The sequence below is a fragment of the Felis catus genome, chromosome A3 (genome assembly GCF_018350175.1).
Source record: "Felis catus isolate Fca126 chromosome A3, F.catus_Fca126_mat1.0, whole genome shotgun sequence".
In the NCBI taxonomy this organism is placed as follows: domain Eukaryota; kingdom Metazoa; phylum Chordata; class Mammalia; order Carnivora; family Felidae; genus Felis; species Felis catus.
The window spans coordinates 42,780,459-42,806,284 of NC_058370.1; the positions used below are offsets into that span (position 1 = coordinate 42,780,459).

Genomic DNA, 25,826 nt, shown 5'->3' on the forward strand with positions numbered 1-25,826 from the left:
AAAAAAGAAAAAAAGAACTGAATCTGCCAGCAGCCTGATCTTGGACTTTCAGCCTCCAGAAGCATGAGAAACAAATGTCTGTTGTGTGAGCTGCCCCATCTGTGCTGCTTGTTACAGCAGCCTGAGCTGACTAAGACAGGCCCCCAGTGGCCGCCCTTAGTTAATGCCTTTCCACTTTGTCTTCAGCGTCTGAACCATAAATGCTACGAGACCCACATTTCAGACTGCGTGTGCCATACACTGGCTAAAAGATTCCGGACAAGGCGCTTCCTCCTCCGCAAAAGGGAAGCTGGGGATGCAGACTCTCGTAGGGCTCTGTTGTCTGTCCCTGAGCCCAGGGAGAAGGGGAAAACAGAGACCTAACTGCAGACGGCCCTCCTCAGCTGTGTGCTTACTCCAGGGCTGGTGTGCTCCTGTGTTTCTCGGTGCACAGAGGCATGCTTTCTCTCAGTCTATCTCTGTGTCTCTTTACCTGTGTCTCTCAGTCGGCTTCTCTATCTCTGTCCTCTTTGTTTCTCTGTGTTTCAGTCCCCACCTCCCTGCCTCAAAGACGCAGACGAAGGGGTAGTGGGGGCAGAGGGGGACTCAGACTCTGAGCACCAGTGTGTGGAAGATATGCATCTATGCCACACTTTGCAAATTCTAGGCCTGCGGCCTGGGGATAGAGGCAGACAAGGTGCAAATACATTGCACCACCTCCCTGCCAGGGGCCTGCCTGCTTGTCTGGCCCTGTCTCTCCTCACTGCCCAGCTCCCACTCATCATACACCCCTGTTCCCTCCAACCCACAGCGGGAGTGTCTCACGCACAATAGACCCTTGGATATTCATTGAAGAGGAAGAAAGACAGCCTGGCTGCTGGCAGCTGGCACTAACTGCCAGGCCGTGGTGCTCCCTACTTACAAACTTATAGAGGATGCCCCCTCCCCACATCTGAAGATGTCACACTGGGACCATGGCAGAATGAGAAAGAAACAAGACTGTCCTGTGTCTAGGCACCCACAAAAATGACCAAACGTTTCCCGCCCCCACCCTCCCACCCCCCCACCCCCCGTCCCAGTAACAAGCGATGCTGCTTGATTACCAAGTATACCCTCCTAGGTACAAATTATCAGGATACTCAGTCATAGGACCAGCCCTCTCCTGAGGGCATCCAACCCAGAGCAGAGCCCTGCTTAGCTGATCCCTCCCCTCGAATTACCCACCACAGGCCTCGATCCTCTCACACATCCCTCCTCCTCTGAGACACCCTGCAAGTTCCCAGGGGACACACTCCTTTGCTGCAGTGAATAATACACCCGGCTTTATTTGACCATAGGTGCGTCCTCAGTGGCCTCTAGCTAGAGGGCACTGACATTATGCTTTATTGACACATTAACCATTGACCTGGTGTCCTAGGGAACGACACTAATTATAGCCTCATTTTGCAAAGGTGACTTAACACATTTTTTAGGTAACAAGAGTCAGTCAGACAAACCTGAAAGGGACCATCTATCTCACATATAGAATTTTTAGGCTAAGAGTAATAAAGAATGTGGTGCTTTCTAAATCTGTGCTTCTCCATCTGCAATGTGAATCTTTGGGGGGTCTCGCTAAAGGAAGATTCTTACTCAGGGGGGTCTGCACTCGGGCTGGAGATTCTGCATTTCTGACCAGCTTCCAGATGAGGCAAAGATCACTGACGATCACTGATGCTCTCAGACTGTCCAGTCTCTATATTCTTACAACTCAGAAGAATTTTGTTACAAGAATACAGATGCATGATTTAAAAAGTGTGTTTTGGGGCGCCTGGGTGGCGCAGTCGGTTGAACGTCCGACTTCAGCCAGGTCACGATCTCACGGTCTGTGAGTTCGAGCCCTGTGTCAGGCTCTGGGCTGATGGCTCAGAGCCTGGAGCCTGTTTCCGATTCTGTGTCTCCCTCTCTCTCTGCCCCTCCCCCGTTCATGCTCTGTCTCTCTCTGTCCCAAAAATAAATAAACGTTGAAAAAAAAATTAAAAAAAAAAAAAAAGAAATATTAAGTTAAAACAAAAAGACCCAAGCAGCCAGCTCCCCTGGCCCACAAGCTTGGAGCTTGTCTACATGCTGCCCTGGGAGTTTCTAAATGACTGAGGCAGGGCTCCACCTGCCAGGCAGCTGATTAATTGACTTGGGGTGTGGTCTGGACAGACTTCCAGGTGATTCCAAATGTCAGTGGGTATGAGCACCACTGTCCTAAGTCGTCCTTGCAGAATAACAGAATCTCACCAGTTGACCAGTCCCCCAAACCTTGTAACAACCTACCACAACCTCTGGAGAAGGGGCACCATGACATTTTTGTTTTAATCTGCATTATTGTCAGTTTATTTTTACATGTCTCGTGTTATGCATCAAAAAATCCACTAAACCACATTAGGAAAACACGACATCAGCAGCTAGAGAGCTCAGTGAAGGAATGTGGAACATTCTATCAGAAATGAGGGGGCACCTGGGTGGCTCAGTCGGTTTTAAGCATCGGACTTTGGCTCAGGTCGTGATCTCACAGCTTATGAGTTTGAGCCCCATGTTAGGCTCTGTGCTGACAGGTCAGGGCCTGGAGCCTGCTTCGTTTTCTGTGTCTCCCTCCCCCACTCTCTCTCTCTCTCCCTCTTTCTCGCTCTTTCAAAACTAAATATTTAAAAACTTTTTTTAAAAAGTGGGGCACTGGGTGGCTCAGTCAGTTAAGCATGCAACTTCAGGTCATGATCTCACGGTTCGTGGGTTCGAGCCCCGCATCGGGCTCTGTGCTGACAGCTCAGAGCCTGGAGCCTACTTGGGATTCTGTGTCTCCCTCTCTCTCTGCCCCTCCCCCGGTCATGCTCTGTCTCTCTCTCTCAAAAATAAGAAAATATTAAATTTTTTTTAAATAAAATAAATTAAAAAAATTTTTAAAAATGTTTTTACATCCAAATTCACATTTAAAAAAATCAGCCTCTGTAATCTCTATTTTTTTTCCACAGTAGTTTTCATTCCACAAACTTACATAATCATTAACAGAGGCCAACCTTGAAAATACAGCCACGTACTGTCTGGGTCTCTCTGTATTCAAAATTTATGGTCAAATTGATAAGGAGAATAAGAAAAGAAAACACTTTTTTTAAATGGGCAAAAGACTGGATCAGATACCACAAAAAAGATACATGGATGGCAAATAAGCCCACGAAAAGAGGCTCAACATCATTAGTCACTGGGGGACGCAGTTAAAACCACAGTGAGATACACAACACACCTGTTAGATGAGCAAAAAACACAAACAGAATAAAAACCTGACATCCCCAGTGCTGGCAAGGACGCAAAACAACAGAAACGCTCACACACTCATCGTTGATGGGCTGCAACCATGCAAACCGCCTTGGGAAACAGTCTGGCAGTTTCTTACGAACTACGCAAGGAAGAACAGCCTGAAATTCTCAAGAGGAAATGCCTAAGACAATGGTCAGGGACACAGTCTGTGTCCTCAGATGCCTAAATTGTTCCCAGTCTGAGTGAAAGCAGGGAAGGGTAAACCTCAAAGGCGAACGCAGAGCGAGAGCGTGACCAGCGAATGCGGCTCGGCGCCCAGTCGGACCTGACCTGAAGCCTTACCTGAGTCTCTGCTAAACTAGGCCGTTGGGGGCGTAGGCGCCCTCCCCAGGTATGCTCTCCCTGCAGCCTGGGCTCTGATTCTTACCTCCCTCATCCCACTTGTAATGGCAGATGCTTGAGGGGTGGTCTGGACAATCTGCTGCAGGATGGTGACATAGGTCTGAATTTCCAGAAGATTCTGTTGGGGGAAGGAAAGCATTCTCATTAAAACTTGGGCTCCTTGAGATCTTGCCTCCAGGACCAGGTGACCCCAGGGATGAATGCTTTCACATGTTCACCGTCACAGACAGGACAGACCACGACCCGTGCAGTGGACACTTCACACTCCCCTTAATCTTCACAAGAACAAGAAGACAAATAAAGAGGCTTGTTGACCTCGCCATTTCCCCTCCATTACATGGATGCTTTTGCTGCTGGTCTTCCTAGAGCCCAGGATGGCAAAACTACAAGAGAAAGCAGAGGTGGGGGCAGAGAGACCCTGCAGGGTACAAAGGACCTTTCTGACCCCAGAACAGGGCAGTGCTTCCAAGGATGGTCCCAGACTAAATCACTTACTAGCTGTGTGTGGCCTCAGGTAAGCAATTTAAACCTCCCAAAATTCAAGTTCTTCCACATAGGAGGACTAACGATCTGGAGGGGGGTCCTGATCCCCCTTCCCAGCAGAAAGAACACCTGTGCCCAGCTCCGTGCACGAGGGCCGATGGCACAGTGCAGAGAACTGCCCTCCTCCAGACAATGGCCATCTTGTCCAGGAAGCAATGCCCCCCAATCCCACCTCACCCCCACCCCAGACCAATGACTCTCTGGCACAGGAGGGCAAAAGGCCAACCCTCTTGCCTCAAAGTGGGACCAACCTTGTGGAGTGAGCGATTCATGTTGCAGAGCCCCCCGTGGGATCAAGCTGGACCAGACTCCAGCTAATCCCACACCTTTGCTCAGCTCCTACCCCCGTGCCCCTGTTCCCCCTCCTCTCCTCCTGAGAGCTCACCACTAATACAGCAATTGCACGAAAATCACCACTAATACAGCAATTGCACGAAAATCACCACTTGGGCTCTCCTCGTAGGCAGCCCACCCTAAGACACTATCTCAGGAGGCTGCTGTTGGGACCAACGAGATAATGCACAAAAGCTTCACAGTGTGAGCTCTTATTATTATCATTGTTCTAAACAGCCTCGAAGTGGTGGGGGGAGGAAACAGGCCAGGCCTGGTAGAAAAGCAGAGGAACGCCATAGGGAGGGGGACCCCTTCAGTATGAGTAACGGGGCCTCCCATTGTGCTGAGGCAGGTCCACACTGAGGCAGGAAGAGTCTAACACTACTCAGCACTCACCAGGCTCCAGGCTGTACCAGGTGTCTCACCTATACTACCACAGTACATCAGTTCCCCCAGAAGCAGAAAGACATGGAATGTTGTGTCCCTCCAAACATCACATATTGAAGCCCCAACCCCCAGTGGGATGGGGTTTGGAGGTGGGGCCTTTGGGAAATAACTAGATTTAGATGTGGTCATGAGGATGGGGCCCCAGACAGGATTAGTGCCCTTATAAGAAGTGACACCAAAGAGCCAGGGGCACCTGGGTGGCTCGGTCAGTTGAGCATCCGACTTTGGCTCAGGTCATGATCTCACGGTCTGTGAGTTCAAGCCCTGTGTGGGGCTCTGTGCTGACAGTTCAGAGCCTGGAGCCTGTTTTGGATTCTGTGTTTCCCTCTCTCTCTGCTCCTCCCCTGCTCGCTCTCTCTCTCTCTCTCTCTCTCTCTCTCAAAAATAAATAAACATTAAAAAAAGATTAAAAAAAATTCAAAGAGCTGACATCAGGAAAAGCCCAGGTGAGCACACAGTGATAGGGGGACATCTGCAAGCAAAGAAGAGGGCCCTCACCAGAACCTGGGAATGCTGGCTGGCACCCTGCTTTCAGTGTGCTGGCTTCTAGAATGGTAAGAAATGAATCTCTGTTGTGTATAAAGCCAACCAGTTGGTGGTACTTTGTTATAGCACCCTGAGTCAGCTCAGATACAGGCCCCGAAAGAAGGGTCTGAGTGCAAACAGTTCATTTGGGTGAAGATGCCAGGAAACATTATTGGAGGGAGAAGTGAGACAGGAAAGGCAAGGCAGCCAATAAGAATGTTACCAGGTAAGTTACCCCTATGGGCGCCTGGCGCTCAGGCCAGCCGGGGATCCTGGGAGTCACGCAGAACAGCAGGTAAGAGGGAGCTGGGGTAAGAATCCAACAATGTGCATCCGTCACTGGCTGAAGCTGCCCCCGGGGCATTAGTTCCCCAACACCTACCATGAGGCACAGCCACCCTCCACTGCCTGGCGAGCGTCCGGAGGCCCAGCGGCAGATACTGGCAGGTGGAGGGAGGCCACAGCCCACTGGAGAGGTCAGCCCCCCGGACCACGGCCAGGCTCACAGGTCTGGCATCCGCATTTTGAAGATGAAGCAGCACAGAATGGGGACGGCACTCGCCCATGGTTACGCAGCTCCAGGATTTGATCTTTCTAGTATGCTAAAGCCCCCCAAAGTCAGGCCTGTGAGCAGCTAGCAGAGGCGGGAGGCAGAGAGGAATGCTTCCTGAGAGGAAGCTCCTGAGTGCCGTGTGTTCCCTCAACTAACTGGCTTAGAGGCAGGGCTAATAAATAGCTACATCACATTTTCTGTATTTCTGCGTTTTTTGAGCCGAAACAACGGACAGGTCCTAGCTTACTCGAGACGGATCTATGTACGATCACTTTGTAACGTACGAAACGGACATCAGTTCCCTCCCCTCAACACACACATTACTGCCTCCTCCTCTACATATGTCTGGCTCCCTGAGTGCCATCCAGCAACCAACCCATCGCCACCTTAGTTCAGGAGCAATCCACACAAAAGTAACCCACGATAGCAGGCTCATGTTTCAGCCACGAGTGCCCTGGACTTGTCTGGCCAAACCCAAACCAGGTTATCTGAGGGACGGGCTTCGGAAGGGTCACAGTTACCTTTTTGTACCTGTCCTTTGCTGCACTGATATCATCCTGCAGAAACTGGGCTTCGATCTGAAGGCGCAGGTTATGCAGTAAGGCTTCATCAGCTTCCTGCAATGAGAAAGGGAGCCACACGTGGAGGCAGGGATACATGGGTGTGAAATCGGCCGGGCATATGAGCACATGGACCTCCTGGGGTCTTATTAAAACACAGATTCCTGTTCTGTAGGTCTGGAAGAGTGTCTAAGATTCCACATTTCCAATAAGGCATTGGGTGAGCCCATTGATTCTGGTCAAGAACGGCAGTTCTCAACAGAGATTGAGTTTCTTACCCCCAAAGGGACATTTAGTAATATCTGGAAACATTGTCAATTGTGACCACTTGGGCGGTGGGGTGTGACTATGGGCATCTAGTAGGTAGAGGCCAGGAGTGCTGCACAATATCTTACAATACACGCCCCACATGGCAAAGAATTCTCCAGCCCAAAATGTCAATAGTGTCAGGGTTGCGAAGATTTTCTCTAAAAGATCAGGGAGAAAATTAGCATATATTTACATACCAACAGCCTTAAAATGTAAGTTACAGCTATATCTGTTCTATATCTCAGCATCAGTAAGTTGAGTTTCTAAGACTGAGAAAGAATTTTCCGTTAACGATGAAACCTTCGTTTTAATAGTTTTCTCCCAAGTACTGCTGACACTTACTCTGACACGATGTTTCTTTAATACAATATGCATATTTTTTAGAATGATTGCTGTGGTGAATGCTGTTTATTCCTTTAAAGTGGGAAGTGACATGTATGACACAAGGCTGAGTGTCCTCATCAAACATTGTGATAGTTCACCGACTTTTATCTCATTGATCTTGTTTGGATGAACCAAATAGGTTGGATTACTATACTCTTTTTTTTTTAATGTTTATTTATTTTTGAGAGAGACAGACAGAATGCGAGTAGGTTAGGGGCAGAGAGAGAAGGAGACACAGAATCCAAAGCAGGCTCCAGGCTCTGAGCTATCAGCACAGAGCCCAACACAGGGCTCGAACTCACGAGCTGTGATATCATGACCTGAGCCGAAATCAGATGCTCAACCGACTGAGCCACCCAGGCGCCCCAGATTACTGTGTTTTGGTTTTTTTTTTTTAATTTCTTTAAATTTTTTTTTTAATTTATTTTTGAGACAGAGCACAAGTTGGGGAGGGTCAGAGAGAGGGAGACACAGAATCTGAAGCAGGCTTCAGGCTCCGAGCTGTCAGCACAGAGTCCGACGTGGGGCTCGAACTCACAGACTGTGAGATCATGACCTGAGCTCAAGTCGGATGCTCAACCGACTGAGCCACCCAGGCGCCCTTTACTGTGCTCTTAATAGGACAGTGCTGTGATGGCTGGAACTGCCTTAATGCTACCGCAGTCCAGTGTAATATTACAGGTGAGTGTCCCTTGGGTCCAGCACGCTATTATAGGTGAGCATTGCTTGGGTTCCTCAAGACTGTCACTTTCCTGAGACCCCCCTGCAATGTCAACTGCCAATACCTGAGGCCTTGCCGAGGGAATTTTTACTGACTTATTAATGACTTGTTAAAAAGCATGAATGGTAGCAATCGGCTTTCATTAACAAAGGCAGATAGGTGGTTGGCTAACATATTTAAGACACTGTCCACCCTCGTGTGAACAGAATTACAACAGTCAGCATGTGCAAGGGCCCAGGTATCTTGAGACAAATCCCACTTTTGCACAAATAGGGTTTAGATTCCAGGGAGGCCTTTGGCCTGCACTCCTCAGAAACGCACTTGATTCCTTCATCACTCCTATAAAAGATGACTGGTGTAGGAAGATTTTGATTGTTGGAGGCTAACAATAAAGATATCAGGTTTCTGACTCCAAAGGATCACCTGCTTTGAATGAGCTTTTCACGCAAAGTGCTGTGTCAGCAAGTGCCACATGGGAGAGCTGGGACTTCGTGAGACTAGAAAACAGACTGTATGAAAATGTTTAATTAAGAAATACGTGCCGGGGCGCCTGGGTGGCTCAGTCGGTTAAACCTCTGACTTCGGCTCAGGTCACGATCTCGCAGCTTCGTGAGTTCAAGCCCCATGTTGGGTCTGTGCTGACAGTTCGAAGCCTGGAGCCTGTTTCAGATTCTGTGTCTCCCTCTCTCTGCCCCTCCCCTGCTCACGCTCACTCTCTCTCTCTCTCAAAAATGAAATAAACATAAAAAAAGAAGAAGGAAAAAAAAGAAATATGTGCCTGTGTGAATTTGGTCCGAAACTTGAGCAAAATTGTAGGGGAGCAGTTAATCCCCACCCAACTCGAACTTCTGAGGGTATTTTATCTACCAAAAATAACTTTGAGTTTCTCTTAAAAGAACTTCTTCAGAGTTCTACAAAATCAACTGGGTCAGTTGGCAAACATCAGAAATGCATCATAAAGCATTCCTGTTTGCATAGGGTGTATGCAAGTAAAAATGAAATAAGCTATCCTAATACAGCACTGTCCAAGTCTCGGGCATAATTTTAAAAATTTCTGGCAGCTACATGGAATAAAATAAAAAGAAATGGGTGAAAGTAATTTTAGTAATATATTTTATTACACCCAATATACCCCACATATTGTCTTTTCGTCATGTAAACGCGCTTTTTTTTTAAGTTTATTTATTTTGAGAGAGAGAGAAAGCATGTATGCATGAGCAGAGGAGGGGCAGAGAGGGAGAGAGGGAATCCCAAGCAGACTCCACGCTGTGAGCACAGACTCCAATGTGGGGCTCGATCCCATGAACTGTGAGATCATGACCTGAGCCAAAATCACGAGTCAGACACTTAACCAACTAAGCCACCCAGGCACCACTGTAATCAATATTTAAAAGTTATTAATGAGATATTTTACATCCTTTTTTTTTTTTTCAGGCAAGGTCTTTGAAACCTGGCTTATATTTTACACTTACAACACACTGTGATTTGAACTCCCTGTGTTTCAATCACTCCCCAGCATACGTGGCCGGTGGTTCCTCAGCTGGACAACGCAGCTCTACAGGATTAATTTTAGGCACAAAGGAGAATCTCATTCTTCCTCGGTATCTCCTCCAGGTTTCTGCCTGGGGGGAGAATGTCCCCAGTGTCTTTCCTCTAATTTCCAGTTACTAAATCCTTCCCTTGGAAGAATCTGAAGTCCCTCTATGGGTACCAGGGAGGCCAACACTGAGCAAGCAGGCAGGGAACCCTCAGACAGAAGGAGGGAAGGACCCCAGCCTAGAGCTGGCTCCCTGCCCACTGCCCCTAGACTCCTCTGCTTTCCCCAAGGCTCCTCTCACTCTTTGGCCCTGGAGCTGGCCTCCGCTGCCCACTGGCAGACACAACAGCATAGGGGAAAATCGCACCCTTTGGGAGACCCACACAGGGTCTGAAGTCTTTTTTTTCCTAATCAGAAGTAAAAGAATGAACCAAATTACAAGACAAGAATGCATGTTCCCAGGTACAGGGCTCTGAACTCTGAACGGTCTGAACTAAATTCATGTGCAATCTAACTATGGGTGTTCACTTTCTGGGCTCATTCTTTTGATGAATGAATTGATCTGATCGTTCACTGACTTTTGATGAGCTCTGTCCTCAGGACTTAACGATGGGCCCTCAAATCCTGTGTCCCAGGGACAGTAACGAATATGCCCTTATACAATCGAGGTGTTAATTCCCCAGGGCAAGTGGGCAGGTCCCTTGGAGGCCCTGGTGACTGGCTCTCTGAACTACCCAGAATTATCACCTGAGCCTAGCGAAGCCCCTCTGAGAGAGAAAGCGTGGGGCAAAGAAAGCCTGGGTGACTGTCCAGCAATGGGAAAGGGCTGAGGAACCAGACTGAGCCAGGATAACTTACAGACACCAAAGGGAAGGCAGCCGGGGCTCAAGAAAGACAGAAAGCAGGACAGTCCCGGGAATCTAAACAGCAGGAGGTAATGGCTCCGCCCTCAGGATGACCCAGCTGCCAATGAATTCATCTCCGTGTCTCTCCAGTTCTGGGAGAGGGCTGTGATGACCATCATGGGTCACAAGACCACCATCTTGACTGATCGTCCTAATAAGACCACAATGATGGGAAGGACGATCAAAGTGTTTGGGGATGCAGCTGTACCCCCTTCAGGAGCAGGGGTTTGCTGTGGAAGTGATTGGGCAGGGCTCAATCCGGGACAGAGTTGGTGGAAGACCTTGAACTGGTCCTTCTGGCTATCTTTCTACCCTCCCTACCCACTAATCTCATCCCCAGCCTCTCACCATACCCCCCTCTTAAGACTGCTGAGGAGGAAGCAGGACAGAGAATTCTCACACATCTTCATTTTTACCAAAAACTCATCCATGATTGACCCACAGTCACCAGAGCTGAAGAACTGAGAATACGGTTTCAAGGACACTTTGTGTCATTACTTATAAAGGGATCGAACACTCACACTTTTAGAAATAGAGAGGACCCTGAGATCATTGGTCCTCAAGCGTTTGTTAAGTCACATGTGTCATCCTTCCCACAAAATATCCCAGGATGTCATTGCATAGCGGCAATGCAGAGACGTGTTTCTGGAACAGCATGACCACAGTGGGGTCCATCCAGCAGCCCTCTTCCCTCAGAGGCCCCTCAGCAGCTCCATGGGCCTGTGGGCTCTGCCAATCGCAGCTCAGAAACTAGAGTCTCTCCTTATAGATGGCCAGCCTGAGGCCAGATCAACCAGTGGGTCATGCAGCTAGTTAACGGAAGTTACCGGGAAACAACAGGACTGGAATCTGTCTCTACTAGTCAAGAGTTAAGTGCTGAGTCTTGACCCCATCCTGCAAGGTGCCTGCCTTTCTTTCCACATCTCCCTCTTAGGATGGTGCCCAAACAACCACTCTCGGCTCCCATCAGCCAAGCCTTTAAAGCTGCTCGTGGTGATAACAAAGGCTAGCCAATATTTGCCCTTAAAATAGGGATTATACAGATGCCTCTGCACGCACATTCTCCTGCTTTGAGGACAGTCATCTGATAAACCGTCCCCCAAATTCCCAAAGGTGAGTAGGTACCTCTGGAATGTGCAGTTGCTGGTATGTTGAGGAAAATTCGTTTGGAAGTGTTTTCTTTTGTTTGCACCAGAACTCAGAAATGTGTGGACGCTGGTGTTTTTATTATGCTTTGGATGCTGTCAGCTGCATTTTCAAAAGCTCCACCAGCAGAAGCATCTAGATTCTTTCCGAATCGAGACGCTGGGTCAATAGTCTAATTTTCGAAAACATTCCAACCCTGATGCTGTACGTGTTTGAGATCTGGTGGTTCTCAAAGTGTGGTTACCGATGACGAGGGAAAATGAGAAGTGTACAATGACTCGGGGTGTAAAATATCTGGCAGATCCCAGATGTACTGGGTCAGAATTTCTGCAGTCAGGACCCAGAAATGTGTATTTTAACAAGCCCTCCAGGTGCTGCTGGTGGACATGGGCATTTCAGAATCGCTGATCTAAACCACTTTTTGAGAAAGAAACTAGAGAAATAACTAGAGTCCAGCGTGCCTCTGAAGAATCAGCCTTGCCAACCCATTCACAGGGATGCCAGAAATCCCTTTAAAAACCCACTGTCTGTATCTTTACCCAGCCTCAAATCCAGCATCCAATCAGCCACCCCCCCCCACCCCCAAAAGAAAAGCTGCTCAAGAATGGGTATTCAAGTTCATTGAGATTTCTAGTTAATTGGGATTTAATTAAAAACACTTCAACCCTGGACGCCAAAAACCTTTCCAGAAATTGTAGGTTTGCCTTCCTTCCCGGGGCTCAGGCTGGCCTGGAGGACGGTGCTGAGTATGTTCTAGACTCTGCTCCCTCTCTTCCCACTGTCTTCTCTCCCTGGGCACTCTTCCTGGCTCCTCCTCTCCCCTTCTGTTCTCCCAGCCTCCCCACCCCCAGCCTCCTCCTGAACTCAGCCTTCCCAGTTCCCTCTCCTTTTCTGCCCCGGAAGTTCATCTCCAGCCCCAGAGTTGTTCTCAGGCAAATGAAGTCCTGTAGCCCTGAAGGTGAAGGCATCAAGCCCCACCCTGGTGTTCCCCAAATGCCCTTGCTTCTTATCCTTTCCTGGACAAATTAAAGATATACAAATTGCATGAAAAAAGTGCACCTATGACAGCTTTAGGTGTTTCTTTAAAAAATGTTTCTGGGGCGCCTGGGTGGCGCAGTCGGCTAAGCGTCCGACTTCAGCCAGGTCACGATCTCGCGGTCCGTGAGTTCGAGCCCCGCATCAGGCTCTGGGCTGATGGCTTGGAGCCTGTTTCCGATTCTGTGTCTCCCTCTCTCTCTGCCCCTCCCCCGTTCATGCTCTCTCTCTCTCTCTCTCTCTCTCTGTCCCAAAAATAAATAAACGTTGAAAAAAAAATTTTTTTTTTTTTAAAATGTTTTTAAGTGAAAGCATTTGACTAGAACCTACATCATTTTAAAATTCTGGGGATTTTAAAGGAAAATAGGAAAGAAACCTGAAAGCCTCCTTATAGTTTTCTTAAAATAAGCAACATTGGGCATTATTGGGACCAATAACCATATATACACAGAGAGAAAATGGGTCCTGGAGTTCAGCCAAACCCAAATATTTAAAAGTCATCAAGAATTCTTACTACATCAAAATACCTTTGGCCATAGTATGTAAGTGGTATGTTACGGAATTTATTTTATTTCCAAATGCCTAGCAGAGAGTGGCTCGTTTTAGGTTATGTGGCTGTTACAAATACAGTAACTCTGTTCTGGAGATGTGATTACATGGGCAATATTCACAGATAACAGTCTGATGAAAGCAGCAGCAATCAATCTTGTCAACATACACGGTGATATTTTCCAAACATGGTTCAAAGACCGGGTCAACGGTTTCTCCTGTACCCCATTTTCCATGGCCACACCTAGGGATGAATGAATCTCTTCCACCAGAGCAAAGGAAAGGGGTGCTGAGACTAAGATGACAGTCAAAACCATGTTGATCTGATGCGTGCAGACATTCCAAGATTTGTCGACCAAAATCCTTTATAGGACCAGCCAACAAGACATGAATATACTCTTGCATTTTCATCTTCTCATGTGACCATCTCAATGGACAGAGAACAAGAAGGTCCAGCCTTCCCCTGGCCGGCCCCTTCAGTTTCCCTGAGGCAAGGATTGGATACATGTTGTTTATTCCAAGAAGCACTGGAAGGGAGGAAGTGATCCGGGGAAAGGAACAAAAGGCAATAACGCTGTGTAATGAGTAGGTTACCCGTGGACCAGACCTCAGTCCTGCTTGGGGGCACGTGGAGAGACTCAACAGAACTCACCTGTGAACTCTTGCTACAAGGGATGGGGCAGCTGGGGAACACATCCACCCACTCCCACCCCTCAGTGGCTGAGGGCTGCTCCTGGGGAGCTAACTACCTCACTTCCAGCCTATGTCTCCAGCGGATCATGCACATCTCCACAGCCAGAGACACGCAGGAAGCTGCCAGTATGCTCAGCAGGTCTGTGTGACCTCAGGGGTGGCCCAGGGGATATGGACGGAGCACCAACATCAAGTGTGAAGGGGTCATCTTTACCCAGAGACTCTGGCTTTGTGTCTGTCTCCTGAGAGTCAGGGACCGGAGGCAGGGAACGAACCACGTACACAAAAGACTCCTGACTACACCTGGCTCCTGACTACAACTGCCAAGGATGGGCTGTGGGGCTCCTAAGTCACTGAATCTCACCAAGGGTGGGCCTCCTCGCTGGCAACAAAGGGGCTGGACTGGGTCTTTTCTGAGGGTGAAATAAATAACCACACAACTATGCTGAGGCTCCAAGCTAGGGCCCGGGCTTGGCCAATCCCTGCATCATGATTCCTGCTACATCCGAGCACCACCTGTACTATTAGTCACTCCACATTTTTCTTCAAACTGACTCATTTTCACTGGCATGCATTTAAAAAGGAACTTTTTGATGTCACCTGCTGTAGAGAAGAGGCAACCATAAAACTCAGAGCTCCTAAAAAATGGTTTCTCCACGCACCATCTAAAATCACCCCGCACACCACCAGGGCTATGAATCCCACCCTCTGGGGAAACTAAGCTGGCATCCGTCACATCAAGGGCTCTGCGATAATAACCGCGACAGGCAAGTCACACGCACTATCCTGCCACTTCATTCTTACTGTGTGGGTCGACAGACATCCACTCCATGGTGGTGGCAACTCTTACTGCTCCCGCTTGGGAAATGAAGGAGCTGAGGCTCAGGGAGATGAAGCTGTTCCCCCAAAGTCTCACAGATACGCGACAGTGGCGAGAAGGGTCCTATGATCAAGCTGTTCTCCCGTTTTGGGCTGCACAGCTCACTTTGGGCGGAAGTGTCTTTCCCTGGACCCAGGGAAGAGCCATGCCGATGCCCTGTGATGGCTCTGGCCCGAGCTGCTGGTAGCATCTTTCCCCAGAACTTTCGTAACCCTTACTTCAATGGGACCCATACTTCAATTGTCCAGACTCCCTGTCACAATATACACAAAGGTGTTGCAGCCGTGGTTTCAGGGGGACAAAATGGCGGGGAGGCCTTTTCCCTTAGTTTTCATGATCTCCACTGCCATGTTTTTCTTCTGAGAATACGTTATTGCTTTTGTAACAAGAGAAAAACAACAGAAGGCTGGAGCTTCTTTTTAAATTCAGTGTTACTGGGGCGCCTGGGGGGCTCAGTCACTTAAACACCCAACTCTTGGTTTTGGCTCAGGTCATGGTCTCACAGTGAGTTCGAGCCTCACGTAGGGCTCCACGCTGATGATGCAGAGCCTGCGTGGGATTCTCTCTTTCTCTCTCTCTCTCTCTCTCTCTCTCTCTCTCTCTCTGCCCCTCCCCTACTTGCTCTCTTTCTCTTGATCAAAATAAATAAGCTTAAAAAATTTTTTTAAATAAATAAATAAATCTTTGGTGTTACTTTCCACCAAAGCTAAAAAGAGGGACTACATTCTGTCTCACAACATCTATGAAGAGTGCACACGATGGCACTGCATGAGTGACAACCTCAGAAATAGGTCCGGAGAGAGGTCTGCTTGCAGTGAGGACAAATATGCACAAAGCAAAATGTGGTGGGTTGGGGAGGGGCTGAACTGGCAGCTAAGTGAAGGGTGTCGGGCACCTAAGTCCCTGAAGGTAGTGGTCTGTGGACAAGATGGCAGCCCCATCTGGCAGCCTGGGATCACCACCAAAAACAAGAATGGGGATGAGCTACAAATATGAGCAGAACAGCTGGGCGATGCCTGATGCTAACAACACCCAAATCCACCTTCAACAGACTTGGGGCCATAGCAACCCAACCCAATACAAGACCAATCATTGAGCCTGTGCACTTAGGGCTCTCCTGAAGCACACGCCCACCCCCGCCTTTGTGTTTATATCCGGAGTGTTCACATGTTGGCTGGCCTGAGACTATTCCAGTTTCTATCACTTGGCCTTGGCAACTATTGACAGCAGCTCCTTTCAAAACACAGTGTCCTTGTTTGGACAATGCATTATATGCTCACAAAGGGAAGGACACAGAAGCATCACGTGGTAGATAACACAGACAAAGAAAAATTCAGTTTCCCTACGTTGTGGTTCTAACTCCCACTGATTAGCAGACTAATCCTGGACAACAGAGGCTGGGCAAAGCCAGGGACTGGCAAACATCCTGAGCTAACCTCAACTATCTGAAGTGGTTGCCTGGGGCTCCACGTGGAGAAGAATCCTAGGGCCACACATCTGGGCCCAGCAGGGAAAGGTGCTGTGTTTTATCAGCAATTCTGATGAGGAATTACAGGTGTGGAAGGAAGAGAAAGGAAGAAAGCGGCCATGTGCCCGAAATAAGCCACCCTTCAACGGAACAGAGCTAGCTCCATGAGCTCAAGACATTTGAGCTCTGAAATTACAGTTATTTGTCATCCCTGGTTTTGCCCAACCTCTGAGATCCAGGATTATTCCATTTGGTAGTCAAGTTCCCCTGGCTAGAGCAGAAAATCCAATCAGTTACGTTGATGACGGAGGATCTGAAGAAGGAAACTCCCTGCAAAGAACAACCCCACACAACTCTGCAGGAGGGTCCCAGCAAGAAGCTGAGAATCCCTGGTGTCCTCCACATAGCTGCTCTCCAGGCTCCAAGAGGGAAGAGCTTGAAGGGAAATGGAAATTTCTTTGGAAATTTCTTCCTCTGTTCTCTGAGAGTTCCCCTGTAGAAGAGACTCTCAGCCAACAGAACAGAGTTATCCTTGCATCCCAATAACCAAAGCAAGTTTCCTGAGTTTGGTGTTTGGGACCGGTACATCGGAATGGCAAAATCCCAGCTGGTCGCTGTGATGCTGCCTTGTGTTGACAGCCTAGCTGTCATAAGCTTAAAGGTCTCGGATTCTCTGGCAAGACCCTGTGTGTGGTGGGAAAGGAGTATGTGTCTTGGGTATGTGAGTTCACAAAAAGATTTAGTTGAAATTATGAACTCAAGGGGCGCCTGGGTGGCTCAGTTGGTTAGGCGTCCGACTTCAGCTCAGGTCATGATTTCACGGTTTGTGGGTTCGAGCCCCGCGTCGGGCTCTATGCTGACAGCTCAGAGCCTGGAGCCTGCTTCGGATTCTGTGTCTCCTTCTCTCTCTCTGCCCTCCACCCCACCTCGTGCTCTATCTCTCAAAAATAAATATTAAAAAAAAAAAGCAATTATGAACTCAAGAAAGAGTGACAGCAAAAGAAATAGGCAAATCCTAAAAAGACACAGAGAGGAATGCGCGATGGTCATTTCAGCCATTTAGTTCCATTCTGTCCCTACTCAGACTCATGGATGTGCTCAGCTCACCTTGTTAAGCCGTTCCAGCATTTCTTTTAGGAGCAGCTGACATTCACACTCGTTTTCATACCTGCAAATTGGACACATAAGCAAAAGTTGGGCAGCTTCCGTGATTCCATATGTAATGACCACACAATCAGCGTTACAGAGTATATGCTGTCTCTTTAAGGAGAGGTCCTTAACTGGGGCGCCTGGGTGGCTCAGTCGGTTGGGTGTCCGACTTCGGCTCAGGTCATGATCTCACAGTCCGTTAGTTCGAGCCTCACGTCAGGCTCTGTGCTGACAGCTCAGAGCCTGGAGCCTGTTTCAGATTCTGTGTCTCCCTCTCTCTCTGACCCTCCCCCATTCATGCTCTGTCTCTCTCTGTCTCAAAAATAAATAAACATTAAAAATAAATAAATAAATAAAAGAGAGGTCCTTAAGTTTAAAATAGTAGCTAATGCTGCACCGCTGAGCCTGTCGCTTCCTCACCTTTTCCACAGCATGGCGCACGCACAGAGTGGTGGTGTGGCCACCATGCACGGGGGTAACTGGGAGCGGTAAGTGAACAGGAGTCCCCCAGCCTGGAGGCCCAACCTCCGCCCCCCCCACCCCCTCCACCACCCCCCTACCCCTGCCCAGCCACATCAAGGATAAGGGAATCGTATCTCCACACACTCCTAACCCAAGTACAGCAGTGACACAGAGAATGGGAGACCACCCTACATGACCTACAACAAACACCACTAACCTGACCTTGACCTTGTTTGGGTTGCCTGTACTATTGTGTCTATACATGTGTCCGTTTTTCTGGATTATGCCATTTAATCCTTACAAAACCCTGGAAGAGGGCAGTTATCATTGCCCTCCCCCCACCCTCCCACCACCGGGGCAAAATGAGAAAACTGAGGCTGAGAAACTGGCCTATAACCTTGGGCAGATGCTCAGAGCACTTCACCCTCATCTCTGTGCCCTCAAGGCCTGCTCTGGGCCAGTGGGCAGGGCAGGCTGGACAGGCCACAGAGTCAGTGCCCCTGGGGCAGCCCTCGACCTCTGACAGAAGGTGAGTGGGTACATAAGTACCCCAGCACCGTTGCCCTCAGCTAGGACAACTGAAGTGTCTCTCCATCCGGTAAGTTCGCTCCAGGTCAACTTGCTGAGGGCACTCAGTGTTTTCTGCCTTTCCTTCCTGCCTCACTTCTTCACTCCCCAACCTGTGTTCTTGGAGGTCACCTCCCAAATAAGCTACTTGCCCTCAAACCCCTTTATCAGGCTCGGCTTCTGGAAGACCCCAAACTAAAAGAGGGGTGGGGTCAGGACTCACACTTGAATCTGACACCAAAAACTATGCCCTGATAGCCACACCATGCTGCCTGGGTAGAGCAGGGAAACCCCCCAAATTTAAACATACACAAAACTGATAAAGCAACAGATACTAGGAACAGGTGTATTTTTCCCTCCTAGTCATCTTCTTCCCTGGACTTGTAGAAAATGATAGAGATCAAGAGGCAGAGAGACCACAGAAATCATTCTGTTTTGAGAGTTTCCCTTTAGGGGGACTTTCATCCCCTTAAGAAAAAGAGAAGGCTCCTTCCCAAATGACTCCGCCCTCATTCCCTATAAGCTGCCCCTAGTATCCATCATGGCCTTCTTCCAAGAGTCAAAGCCCTTGACGTGGGTAGGGGCACAAGGCTGCCTAGAGGGAAGACTACATTTCCCAGCCTTCCTTGCAGCTAGGTGTGGCCATGTGACTAAGTCCTGACCAATGGGATATAAGCATAAGTCTGTGGCAGCTTCCAAATATCTTCCATAAGAGACGCTGTGGGTGTGTCCTTCTGTATCCTTTCCTCCACCCTGCAGAAGGCCAGGCAGAGCCTTCTGAGCCTCAAATACTGCAGAGAGGCATGCTGAATTGCTAGGCCAGACCTTCCACAAGACAGAAACAAATTTCCATCCTGGATAAGCCAATGTCACTTTGGAGTTTACGCCATTTGTGGTTGAAACGAATCCTAATTAGCACTCAGCCCTACCCACAAAGCATAGGTTTCAGGGCCCCTGCACACGCATGCCGTGGGCTCAAGTCAAGTACCGAAAGAGGCCTCTAGAAAACCATGCTGCTGTAGGGCAAGTTCCAACCTAGGGAAAGAACAATCAGGAATATGTGCGCTGCGCACACTCCCAGTCCTAAAGCCACCTAAGAAGCTCAGCTATAACCAGCAAGCAAAACATATTTGTATAAGTCTCACATTTCCCATCAGGATGTCACAGTTAGCAGTGTCTTTTTTTTTTTTTTTTTCAACGTTTATTTATTTTTCGGACAGAGAGAGACAGAGCATGAACAGGGGAGGGGCAGAGAGAGAGGGAGACACAGAATCGGAAACAGGCTCCAGGCTCTGAGCCATCAGCCCAGAGCCCGACGCGGGGCTCGAACTCACGGACCGCGAGATCGTGACCTGGCTGAAGTCGGACGCTTAACCGATTGCGCCACCCAGGCGCCCCATACCAGTGTCTTTTGTGTGTGGCTCTAACGGAGCCAGAAATTCTGTTTTAATGGCTAGTTAGGTTCGCGAATAAAACTTAACAAAAATCCAAATTTTCTCATTGCTCTTTCCTGCTAGAAACATCCAAGAATTTCTGTAGCTTAAAAACATGTTTGATAAATAATGCAATAATGTGTTATTGTGGGTAATTTTCATGCTGTAAAGACAAGTCTAGATATTAAAGGCAAGTGATTTCATTATAAAGACTTCATAATAAGAAATGATATGGGGCACTTGGGTGGTGCAGTCGGTTAAGCGTCTGACTCTTGGTTTCAGCTCAGGTCATAATTTCACAGTTCGTGAGTTTGAGGCTCCGCACTCCCAGTGCAGAGCCTATTTGGGATTCTCTCTCTCCCCCTCCTGCTTGCTCTCTCTCTCTCTCTTTCTCAAAATAAATAAATAAAAATTTTTTAAAAGTTTAAAAAAGAAATCATGATATATTCATATATATATATATCCACATAAGCGAATATACAAATGAATTCATAAAGTGAAAAAACACATTGGCTTCAATTACCTGATTGTTTTACATAATTACTTTTGGTTTTTAGCAATTTAGATAATTGACGGTATTCATTAATGTATTTTGGTAGTTTTATTTTTTTGTAGTTAATTCTGTTTTATTTAGTCTTCATTTGATGTGCTGAAAACCTGATTTTGAAATTATTCAACTGTCCTAGAAGAGAATATGCCTACCAAGGCTGCATTATTTTCACCTGGCTTTGGCTAACCAATAAGTCACCTCTGGGATGTAAAACCAAATTTGGTGTGTATATACCCCTGCATGCAGGGGTATGGGTGTGATTTTTATTATAATTTTCAAATCCCAAGACTTTAGTTGGAATATTAAAGTATCTGCAAAGGGGCAATGGGAGGGAATAAATTAATGGAAATGATTAAATAAATCACAGAGTCTGAAGCTCCACGATAAACATACAACTCAGAACCAAGTAAAATCACCAAAAGATCAGGAAAATTCAACATGGCCATTCCTTCAATGAGGGCTCAAAGGAGTCCTGTGCACCCAGCCAAATCTCAGTAGACTGGGGCCTAATAACTAAGCAAAGACCATTTGGGGATCCAGGGTTTCCTGTTGGCCTGTGGAGCTGCCCTGGATGTCTGAACCAGTGTACATTTCCCTTTGCTTTAGAAAACATGAGCTTCGGGGCGCCTGGGTGGCTTGGTCGGTTAAGCGTCCGACTTCGGCTCAGGTCATGATCTCACGGTCTGTGAGTTCGAGCCCCGCGTCGGGCTCTGTGCTGACCACTCAGAGCCTGGAGCCTGTTTCAGATTCTGTGTCTCCCTCTCTCTCTGCCCCTCCCCTGTTCATGCTCCGTCTCTCTCTGTCTCAAAAATAAATAAGCGTTTAAAAAAAAAAAAAAAAGAAAAAGAAAAAGAAAACATGAGCTTCATTTGAATGAGGGTCCTATCTCTGGACCTCACTCCCCAGGAATCCAAGAATGACTTCTCTTCAAGACCCTGTGTTCTAGAAAGCATAAGGTGCGAAAACCCGAGTTCAAGTCCTGCCACCCACAGTTTTCCCATGAAGGGCTGTGACAGGTGGATTTCCAGATCCTTTCTTCCGGCTCCAAATCTGTTTTTAGGGATCATACCCAGAAACAGGGCTGATAGGAATGAAATCAATGAGTCTGATTAATATGTTCAGTACACACTGTCGAATAACCTGCCCAAGATTCAGATTAAGCATGTGGAACTCAGGGGCACCTGGGTGGCTCAGTCAGTTAAGCGTCTGACTTCGGCTCAGGTCATGATCTCACAGTTGGTGAGTTCCAGCCTGGCATTGGGCTCTGTGCTGACAGCTCAGAGCCTGGAGCCTGCTTTGGATTCTGTGTCTCCCAAGCTCTCTGCCCCTCCCCCACTTGTGTTCTATCTCTCTCTCAAAAATAAATATTAAAAAAAAATTATTTTAAAGAACGTGGAACTCAAACATAGAGCATGTTTGGAGAAGACGCTCTAACTACCCTAGACCAGGGGCCCCCAAACCTGGCTGTTCACTGGAATTATCAGTGGAGCTCATAAAACTTAAAATTCCTGGGCCCCATCTGAGGTCCAGGGTGGGGCCTGGACATCTGTATATTTAAATTAGTTTATGTAATTTTAAAATAGATAAATCTCTTACATGATTAGACAATTTTTTTTTAATTTTTTTTTCAACGTTTTTTATTTATTTTTGGGACAGAGAGAGACAGAGCATGAACGGGGGAGGGGCAGAGAGAGAGGGAGACACAGAATCTGAAACAGGCTCCAGGCTCTGAGCCATCAGCCCAGAGCCTGACGCGGGGCTCGAACTCACAGACCGCGAGATCGTGACCTGGCTGAAGTCGGACGCTTAACCGACTGCGCCACCCAGGCGCCCCTAGACAAATTTTTTTAATTACCTAAAAAGCTGTTCCATTAAAAGTCTCCCTTCCTATCTCTCCCATTGCCCAGCTCCTACTCCCCTATCCTCCACAGGTAATCAGTGCCATTGGGGTTTTGCATGTGTCTGTGTCCCCTTTTTCCTAATGCAAGCAAAAAACTCTACTCTTCTCCCCTTTTTTTAAAAAAGTAAAGGATAGTAACACGCTATTCTCTTGTTTTACAATTGGGTAGCATCTCATTGCATATATGAAGCACAATTTGATCTCCTATGAATAGGCATTTAGGTTCATTCCAGGCTTTTGCTAATGCAGATCACACCACCACGTTGGCATGTATTTTACACCGGCCGGATCATCAAAAAATAAATTCCTTGAGAATGCAAGCTGGTGCAGCCACTCTGGAAAACAGTATGGAGGTTCCTCAAAAAACTAAAAATAGAACTACCCTACGACCCAGCGATTGCACTACTAGGCATTTATCCACGGGATACAGCTGTGCTGTTTCGAAGGGACACATGCACCCCCATGTTTATAGCAGCACTATCAACAATAGCCAAAGTATGGAAAGAACCCAAATGTCCATCGATAGATGAATGGATAAAGAAGATGTGGTATATATATACAATGGAGTATTACTCAGCAATCAAAAAGAATGAAATCTTGCCATTTGCAACTATGTGGATGGAACTGGAGGGTATTATGCTACATGAAATTAGTCAGAAAGACAAAAATCATATGCCTTCACTCATATGAGGACTTTAAGAGACAAAACAGATGAACACAAGGGAAGGGAAACAAAAATGATATAAAAGCAGGGAGGGGGACAAAACAGAAGAGACTCATAAATATGGAGAACAAACTGAGGGTTACTGGAGGGGTTGTGGGAGTGGGGAATGGGCTAAATGGGTAAGCGGCACTAAGGAATCTACTCCTGAAATCATTGTTGCACTATATGCTAACTTGGATGTAAATTTTTTAAAATTAATAAATAAATAAATAAATAAATTCCTTGAAGTGGTCCCTGCAGAGTAAATACAGGTTCCTGTATTTATAGCCTTGGAGGATGGGGACAAATTGCTGAGTATCCTTTTTTCTTTTTAATAGTTCTTTAGGTGATCTTTTTTTAAATGCCATTTATTTATTCATTTATTCATTTATTCATTTATTCATTTATTCATTTATTCATTTATTCATTTATTCATTTATTTATTTATTTTTGACAGCATGCAAGCGCGGGAGGGGCAGAGAAAGAGGGACAGAGGATCTGAAGCAGGATCTCCGCTGACAGTAGCGAGCCCAATGTGGGGCTTGAATTCATGAACTGTGAGATCATGATCTGAACCGAAGTGGGTCGCTCAACTGACTGAGCCACCCAGGTGCCCCAATTCTTTTTTTTTTTAAGTTTTATTTATTTTGAGAGAGAGAGAGAGAGAGAGAGAGAGAGAGAGAGAAAACACAAGTGGGGGAGGGGCATAGAGAGCAAGTGGGGGAGGTGCAGAGAGAGAGGGAGGCAGAGAATCCCAAGCAGACTCTGTGCAGTCAGCGCAGGGCCCCATGTGGGGCTGAAACTCACATCGTGACCTGAGCCGAAATCAAGAGTCAGGCTAAACCCACTAAGCCACCCAGGTCGGCATGCCCCAATTCTTCAGGCGATCTTATCATCTTATTCATTCTGTGGGAAAGGGGGACATGCCCTGGACCAGGGCTCCTGAAGCTTCAAGCTTAACTCCACTTCTAACCAGCTCCCAGATGATGGCAATGCTGCTCATCCACAGACCACAATTTGAGCAGCAAGATTCTAGAAGACACACACTGAAATAATTTCCGGGTATCAACTATGATGCGGTAAAGATGATTAGACTCAGCACGCCGAGGCCCTGAATTCCGTGCCGCTGCTGGGACTCACTAGGTGAGTGACCTTGCCCTAAATCTTGACATTGTCTAAGCCTCAGTCTCCTCATCTGCAAAACAGGTGCAGTACCATGTATTACAGGATACGGCTGTGAGGATCAAATAACATGAATATATCTCAAAAACAAAAGGAGCCAGACATACAAGCACGAATCTTTAAGATTCCATTTTTGTGAAATTCCAGAACACGCAAAATTAACCTACGGTGACAGAAATCAGAACACTGGGCGCCTCCCGCTTTTTTGTGGGGAAGGGGTACAGACTGACCGGGAATGGACAGGAGGGAACTTTCTGGGGTGGTCAAAGTTTCCTGCTTGTTTCCGTAGTTACATGGGTACATACATCATCAAAACTCATTGAACTATGCACTTAAAACCTGTGCATTTTTTAAAGATTTTATTTTTAAGTAATCTCTACGCCCAACGTGGGGCTCAAATTTACAACCCCCAGATCAAGAGTCGCTGGCTCTACCGACTGAGCCTGCCAAGCGCCCCGAAACCTGTGCGTTTTACTGCATGTAAATTATAGCTACATTTTAAAGCACATTACAAGCAAATGATGCCGTTTCGTGCAAACCGTGAAGTGCCATCGGAATGGAAGCGGATTCTAGGTGGGTGAGAGGCGCGGTAGTGCGCGCGCCCTCTGCGGGGTGGAAGTCCTGGCGACCGCCCCTACCCTGCCTCCGCTCACCCCACCCCCACCCCCCTTCCGGGCCCGCCGCTTACTTGCAGCGGAACTCGTCGAGCACGCGCTGCGCCTCCGCACCCTGGCGCTCCAGCCGCGTGCGCTCGGCCGCCAGGTCCCGGGCGCGCTGGAGGTTGCCCTCGACGTGGCGGGCGAGGGCGTCCTCGGGGCCGGCCAGCTCGCCCAGGCGCTGGAAGGCGTCCAGTTGCCGCCGGAGGACGGCGTGGCGCTGCTCGAGCGCGCGGGCCCGCTGGACGTGAGCAGCCACGCGCTCGCCGAGCCCCTGCAGCGCGGCCAGGCTGGGCGCCGCCGTCCGGCCCTCCGCCAGGCTATCGGGCTCGGCGGCGCGCGGCGCCTCCTCGGCGCGCTCGTACTGCTCCTTGCGGGTCTGGAAGACGTAGCTGCGCCGGTACATGGCTCCGGTGCGGGCGAGCGCGCGCGAACCGGCTCGGGGAGGCCGTGCGCCGGGGCGGCGGGCCGCTAAATAAACATCGGGGGGGGCCCAGGCACGCTGCTGGGACGTTCCAGAGCCGATCAGCTGTCGAGCTCAACACGGCGCCCAGCCCCCGGAAGAATAAAAGAGCAGCAGGCCTGCTTTTGTGCGCCGGATTAGCGGACCATGCAGCTCTGGGGGTTGGAAGGTTAAATTGGGCAATGAGGTTTTTGTTCTGGGATTGTTAAAGCCTGTCGCTTTATGATTGAATGGGGGGTCAGGAGGACAAGAGAGGCAGGACTGCTTCCTCTGGGAATTGTGAAGGAAGCCCAAGGGAGCTTGTTAAACTTGGACTAGCTCAAAAGCCCAGGGACCCTCGCTTTGTCTCCTCTTTTTCGGTCAAGCTCTCAATTACAGGCCTTTTCAACAATGCCATCCCCCCCCCCCCCCCCCCCCCCGATCTCTTCAGCAATTCTTTTGCATAATTACAACATGACATTTAGGAACCCTCCTTACGTTAGGGGTTCTTAACCACGGATGCAAAATAAATGG

At 48.2% G+C, this 25,826-nt stretch overlaps 1 protein-coding gene across 3 annotated transcripts in view; it reads right to left on the reverse strand.

Annotated features, from left to right (window-relative positions):
• BFSP1 (beaded filament structural protein 1) overlaps positions 1-25,826 on the reverse strand; it is a 71,213-nt gene that overhangs the window by 16,142 nt on the left and 29,245 nt on the right. Inside the window, exons 5-8 of one of the 3 annotated variants that reach the window (XM_023251485.2) lie at positions 24,883-25,468; positions 17,356-17,416; positions 6,583-6,678; positions 3,686-3,778 (exon numbers count right to left, since the gene is read on the reverse strand). In XM_023251485.2, coding sequence (XP_023107253.2) covers positions 3,686-3,778; positions 6,583-6,678; positions 17,356-17,416; positions 24,883-25,256 — 624 coding nt within the window. In that variant the 5' untranslated portion in view covers positions 25,257-25,468. Of the gene's footprint in view, positions 1-3,685; positions 3,779-6,582; positions 6,679-17,355; positions 17,417-24,882; positions 25,691-25,826 lie in introns of those variants that run through there. The other 2 variants (XM_023251487.2, XM_019826862.3) reach the window with 2 other exon arrangements.